This window comes from Mytilus edulis, chromosome 2 (genome assembly GCF_963676685.1).
Source record: "Mytilus edulis chromosome 2, xbMytEdul2.2, whole genome shotgun sequence".
NCBI classification, from domain to species: domain Eukaryota; kingdom Metazoa; phylum Mollusca; class Bivalvia; order Mytilida; family Mytilidae; genus Mytilus; species Mytilus edulis.
The window spans coordinates 23,525,435-23,532,627 of NC_092345.1; the positions used below are offsets into that span (position 1 = coordinate 23,525,435).

Consider the following 7,193-nt stretch of genomic DNA (forward strand, 5'->3'; position numbering starts at 1 on the left):
CTATAAAAATGTATCTTATCAACGAACTGCAGGTTTATGATATTATTTTATTAAAAGTCAAATACCATAAATAATCTTAGTAATCAGATACAAATTATACTTATTTTCCAAAAAAATATTTTAGTCAAATTATATATCTGATGTAATTTAATTATTCAATCAAATCATCGACTTAAGTATTAATTTTTTGATTTATCAAATTAATGATGAAATTATATATAATTTTTTTTTATATGTTCTGGAATACCGATTTTTTCCTTTGATTAAGGAAATAATAAATTTTAACATGTTTTGCAATTATATCTTTATTATAAACCTCGTTATCAATAATTCGTGTGAGATTAATATAGGTTTTATGCATGAGTGACGTTTTAGTGTTTAATGAATATAGCACGACATGCATTGGTGTTTTAACAGTGTTCTATCATATATGAGACAAAATAGAAAAAAGTCTAACTTTCTGCTTATGTTTAATATGAAACATTGATCGGTACTATTAAGATAATTACATCATTACATCTGTCTTATACCATGCTTCTTCTTACTACAATCTTTCACAGTGTAAACATTTTTTATGTTGGTCAGCTTATCAGCTTAGTATAAACTGCAGATTTCAAGAAACGAAAAGCAACAAGTTTCTGTTGTAATTGACAAACAATTGCAACCAGATTTCTTGATAGAGTGTAAACGTAAATTGCAACTTAAAAAATATTCCAGGGCTGACTTAATGTAAAAGGCAAACACATAATGTCTTGCAATACCTAAATAATCACATCAGCAGATAACACAAAAACGCTAATTGTAATTAAGCCACGACAACAATATATACGTTTTGTCAGTTTATGTTTTTTCAACACAAACAAAGAATTGAGAAAACACATATATTTTCTATGAAAAAAAGACAAGTTACAATTAAAAAGAATAAACGGTTATATAAAACCAGTAAGTTATAATAAATAATTACAATTAAAAAGTCAAAAGTTAATATAAGATAAGTAAGTTATAAAAAGTGTTTGCTCTCCAATATAATATTAGCCTCTACGCGTTGAATGATATAGTATATATATGATATGTAAAAATAAATGCTGCTTATATACAAAAATCAATATATATGTTTTATATGCATGAGTTATGAACATACAAAGGTGGATACTGATTGTTGATTATGAAATGGTTACACGCCAGTTTTTTCCATCGCAATAATTTCAGGAGAAGCAACAGGCGTTAAGTTAGTCACGTGTTGTCCACCTGAAGCACTTCCGGTCATATGTTCTTGAAACGAAGGAGTTTGCTGTACTGATACCGTTTTCTGTAGTTCCTTTGATTTATGAATATTCCAGATTTGAATGACAATGTCTTTCACCAAGATATCAGATGATATATCGCCGATCATTTTTAAAACCATCACACCATCTTGCCCTATCGTAGTACCACTGAAAGAACTGACCTCAGCTGACGTGGCAGAAATGTTTGACATACTCAGGTACTTTTTAATGTATCTGAAATAATAATAATAATAAATATGTTTAAGCAAGGACGTATATCAGTTATACGTCCTTGGTTTAAGTGAACGACCATTTAAATTCAAGAGGAGGTATGTTTTTTTTCTAAAAATAAAAATATGATCCCCAATGTAATATTTTTTTTTATATTACATGGTCAAGCAGTTGAAAAAACACCAAAAAAATGTTGATAGCGTGGAAAACTTAAAAAAAATCTAACTCATACAAAATTAAACCGATTACTCCATTTCCCCCCACGAATGCATGTAACAATTCAAAAAATACTATTGTTCTGAGTTTGGTCCGATTGCATTTTTTCAAAATTTAGATCTATCACAATTGTGTGCTCGTATAAGAATAGCGAAACCAGAAGGCTATTATATTTTGATTTAATTGTGATAAATGTAACAGAGCTTCATGTTACGAATTCTGAAACTCTCTTTCAACCACAATGTGAAGCAGGTAAAACTAATCGCAAACAGGTTTAGGAATGAAAGGTATATCTAGATAATGAGATTCTTTGATATATTTATGTAGTTAGAGTAAACATTATTTTTTAACGGTAGCACGCGCAGCTGTTCAAGTATGGTCGATTTTTATTTATATTCAGGACGAATGGCCCTTATAATGTTCCTTGCATTTACGTTCTGTAATGACTATGCAAGTCGGTTGAGATGAAGGACAAGAAGCTTAGAATGTCACTGGAAATTACGGGTAACTATGCTGGATAGCGGCTAACAATTGAGAGTATAAAGATGGTACTGAATATTCATTAATCCTCATCACCATTTTAGCTCTATTAGATATACCAAAGTATATGTTTTCCAAATTTGGATTTTTTTAATTAGAAAATTAGAAGAAAAAAAACAACACAAGGGCGCTATGCGGACGAACAAGGATGTGTATAGTGCTACTATACAATTACGTTGGACGAGCGAACCCTTTTTACGTTCCAACGGATAGCAAATAATAACATTATGAAAGTTATATCATACCTTTGTCTCACCATAGGTAATAATGACTTTACAAGGAACAACATCCCACTGGTACCGGCCGCTATACAAACTACCAGAAGCCAGATCCAAACAAAGAAACAGATTTGCTCGTTAAATTCGTTGACCGGTACTAAACACTGCAACATGTAAAAATGCACATTCGACACTTGAACAAATTCACGTCTACACAATACCTCTCGTGGAAATACAGGCGAATACGCTATTGTTGAATAATTGGTGTTGATTATACTTTCAAACACATATTCACCATAAGAAGTGACATTTTGAGGTGATAAATATCCCTCTAGAATGATCAACTGTGTAGCTGCATTGACGAAAAACAACAATTTCACGAAGGCTAGTAATACTGTTAAAATACCAAAAGGTAGGACCCTAAGCAAACGTTCACTAAACTCTTGATGAAGATATGAACCTATCTCCATTGCAAAATGTTTTCGGTCGTCTGCAGAATATTGCCTGTAGTCTTGTATCATTTTTGAAAGCTTCTGGCATCCAAACCCAAAACTTGACTCACAAATCCTTAAAATGATGTCAGGTAACATAAATAAAAGTGCCTGCAGGAATAAAATTAATGGAAGCCACTGGTACAGAGTTCGTGTGCTGTCTTCGTTTGCACTGTCCTTGTCATTCATTACTACAAGCATATTTAGATTTTCTGAATCTGAGAGGGATCCTTTTCCTAAGGACTCAAAAGGTATAACTTGTCTCGATAACCAACATGATTCGTCAGTAAAGTCGTTCCAATGTCGTGGAAATTGTTCTGGTGTTTTACAAATAAAGTTTGGTCCTCGGTAATGGCGAAAAACAGTCAGAAGTGCAAGAATCAACAGAAGTAGAAAAGTCCAAGTACTGCTAAATCTGTCAGCCCAGCTTCCGTAGTTAACTGTTGGTTTGTAAAAGTTGAAAACCATTTTACCAAAACAGTTGTTCCAAACCTAGAAATGCAAACATTGTTTTAACAGTATGTTACGAATGTCATCATCATAACTCAAAAGCGCACATGCATAGGAAAATTAGGCATCGGTCTATCTATTCAATGAGGATTTGAAAATAATAATGTCGATCACAGACAAAATTTTGATATACCAAAGTAATTGGAATAATAGATAACAAAATGCTAACATTTATCTACGAAGTTATATTTAAATAACAACAAATTTCAATCACACTATTCATTCTTTTCATCGTTTATCCTATTTTATGGTTTATATAGTTCTATCTCACAAATTGAGTTTTAGATTCGAACGACGTCCGATGCCTACGGTACAGCAGTACGGAAAAAAACTAACGTATTCGTGGTTGATTTGATTGTGTATCTAAGATAAATAAAAACAATCTTTTGTTTAATGTATTATTGTTGCACACTTGATAATCTTTTAACTTAATTATTATAACTGCAATATTTGCCTATTTTCTAGTGTTGTCAACGGTTAACCGGTTAACCGGTTAACCGTTCGAACGATCGAATACCGAATACCAAAAAAGCTAACCGGTTAACCGGACTTGTTTTTAATTTAAATATATTTCAAATAAATGTGTATTGAAATCATTAAATAGTTGTGTTTTCTTTAAAAAATGTTGTCGTGGTAATTAATTTGACGGATCAACTGTCCAGTATACTGATTGGTATTGTTAATCCAAAAATATAAAATTAATTAAAACTTGTCTCTCAGCTCGGGGCAAGATCTTAAGGAAACATAATTAGTTTCATGTTTTTTAACAATAATTTTTAATCAGTAATACGATTAAATTTTACGATTTACTTCATTATTTCACTTTTGATCTCATATTGTGTATTGTATACCTACTGTGTATATCTGAATGTGCGTCGTGCAAGTCTTTTTCGTAACTAAATACTAAATCAAAAACTGTAAAAAGCAAACCAACGTGAATGTAATCAATGTATCAGGATTAAACAATTTTAATTGAAACACCTCACATTATTTTTGGAGACAACAAGACAAAATGGAAGAATCATTGGTTTCAGAAATATTCAATTCTACGAGATCAAGACGTTTTTTTTTTATTTTTCAATTTGAAGTTAGTACAAACGCCAGAATTGATACCGTGTATTTGATTATTAAAAGTAAAACTTCGACAGGAATCTTCACAGACAAGCCTTATAAAACCAAAGTCCAAACTTCCATTCATCGTATTATAAAAACGTAAATGTATGACTTGAATGGAATGTAGTCACATTGACACTCATACCACATCTTCTTACATCGATGTGTAGGGTACTTTTGATAAGGCCTTCAAACATTAACTTCGTCCTGAATATGCATGAAATATTTGCCACTGGACGTTAAGCTACCAACAATCACTCAATCAAACATTAACTTTAACTACCGGTTAACCGGTTAATCGGTCGAACGATTATACGAGTAACCGGTTAGGCAAAAGTGTACGATTTGACAACACTACTATTTTCAGCTCCTGCGTCACTGTCGTTGATGATCTTTCAAACATTTAAAAAAAAAATTTCATTTTGTAATAAAGCAGGAAATGGTCTGAAAATAAAAGGGGCACTAGCTACGAGATATATAAAAAAATCAAAAGTATGATTTTATTTATTTAATCATTAATGAAGGAGAAATAGTGAAATACTTATTTGCTTTTATCAGAGAAAATGGTTCAATTTTGTCAAATTAAGCTAATTAACATTGATAATGAATTATTCACTTGCAAGTGAATAATTCGAACTCATTAAATCCGTATTTATGTTAACTCAAATTTAACACCATAGAAAGAGATAGAATAACGCATGCATTGTCCGTGTACGAGTATTTAAAGGAAAAGAATGTAAACATTGAAAGTGAAACAAAGGTAAATAATATGATTAATTGATTCGATCCACACAAAATTATTCTTTTAAATGTAAAAATGACGATAAACATAAATTTTAAATCTATAATACAAAATTTAATAGATCTATAAGAATCTAGTTGCACGAGTTGCTTAATCTATTTATATATATGTTTATGTTTACATCGCTTATTTGGTAATAGAAGGTCAACTTGATAGGTAATTAGATGGCGTCTTGGCTAAAATTCACACGAAACGAAGCTACATTTTATTGAGACCATGTCCTGTAAATTGTTTATATTATACTTTTGATAGTTTGGAAAAATGTTTTACATTGTTATAAATAAGATATGAGAATTTGAGTCAAATCGGTGACCGTGAATTTGACAACGAGTGTCCCTTTTACGGTGACCATGAATTAAGGGGCACTAGCTGTCAAATTCATGGTCACCGATTTGACTCAAATTCTCATATTTGATTTATAACAATATAAAACTTTTATCCAAACTATAAAAAGTCTAAAATAAACAGTTTACAGAGCATGGGGTTGATAATATGTAGGTTCGTTTCGTGTGTATTTTAGCCCAGACGCCATCTAATTAACTATCGAGTTGACCCTAGATGACCATATAAGCGATATAAACTTAAATAAAGATATGAATAGATTAAGCCGACACGCTAAATTGGATTTTTATAGGTCTGTTTAATCATTTTATAGATTAAAAATATATTTCTTCTTATCGTTTTTACCCGTGTAAGAAAGATTCTATGATTTACCTTTGTTTCATTTTCATTGTTGACATTCTTTTTCTTTAAACTACCAGTACACGTACAATGCATGCGTTGTCAATCTCTAGCTAGGGGGCGGAGAGGTAGTAAATTTAAGTTCACATGAATACGGATTTAAATGAGGTCGAATTATTCACTTGTAAGTGAAAAATTAATCATCAATGTTTCTTATATTAGCTTAATTTGACAAAATTGAACCATTGTGGGTGCAAAAGCGAATTAATTATTATTGCACTATTTCACTTTCATTAATTATTGAACCAAAAAAATCTTACTTTGGATTTTTTTTAATATATCTCGTTGATAGTGCCCCTTTAAATAAATTTTTGTTATGTTGGGCATGGGTAATTGAAATTTAATTTCTAAGAAATTAATGTGTCGGGAAGGCATAATAATGTTCGAATGACATTTAATGTTACCTTAACATTCATACTTGGTTACTGCATTACGTTGGTCGGTATTAAAAAAATTCAGGTCATTTTTTTTTATAGCTGACTATGCGGTATGGGCGTTGCTCATTGTTGAAGGCCGTAAGGTGACCTATAGTTGTTAACTTTTGTGTCATTTTGGTCTCTTGTGGAGAGTTTACTCATTGACAATCATACCTCTTCTTCTTTTTTATATTTACTTGAAAGAAAAATTTGAATGAAACTTACCCTTCACGTCAGTCTCCTCGTATTTCAATGCATACACAGATGTGTACTACTTCATGTACTTAGCAGATTATCTATTAATAGATAGCACTTTGAATTTACTATGAAGTATCAAAGAATCATTATCAGATTTAAACACAACTGGCACACAGCCATACACAATTTACAGTATAATACGCAACCAAAATGTTTTTTGATAATTTGAGAGAAGTCGACATTTTATAGTAATATGTAATTTCTGTATTTACAAATATAATTATTGTTTAATAGCTTTTATCAAATCTTCATTGTTTATGTTACCGTAATATATAGATAAAGGCAACAGTAGTATACCGCTGTTTAAAACTTGTAAATCTATGGACAAAAAACAAAATAGGGGTAACAAACTAAAACTAAGGGAACAGCACCATTTCCTTTCCCTCATAAGT

General features: G+C 31.0%; 1 protein-coding gene across 1 annotated transcript; it reads right to left on the bottom strand.

The window, feature by feature from the left end:
- Positions 1-457: 457 nt before the first annotated feature.
- LOC139511761 (innexin-11-like) lies at positions 458-6,937 on the bottom strand. Its single transcript, XM_071298812.1, has 3 exons — positions 6,769-6,937; positions 2,498-3,453; positions 458-1,499 (listed from the first exon to the last, which is right to left on the bottom strand). The coding sequence occupies exons 2-3, from the start codon at positions 3,427-3,429 to the stop codon at positions 1,175-1,177; spliced, it is 1,257 nt and encodes a 418-aa protein (XP_071154913.1). The 5' UTR covers positions 3,430-3,453; positions 6,769-6,937; the 3' UTR covers positions 458-1,174.
- Between the last annotated feature and the right edge of the window lie 256 nt (positions 6,938-7,193).

Excerpts from the sequence above, each read along its gene's own strand:
- LOC139511761 (XM_071298812.1), bottom strand. The coding sequence starts at position 3,429 with ATGGTTTTCAACTTTTACAAACCAACAGTTAACTACGGAAGCTGGGCT. Across the intron at positions 1,500-2,497 it reads TTACCTATGGTGAGACAAAG|ATACATTAAAAAGTACCTGA; the intron begins GTATGATATAAC and ends TTATTATTTCAG.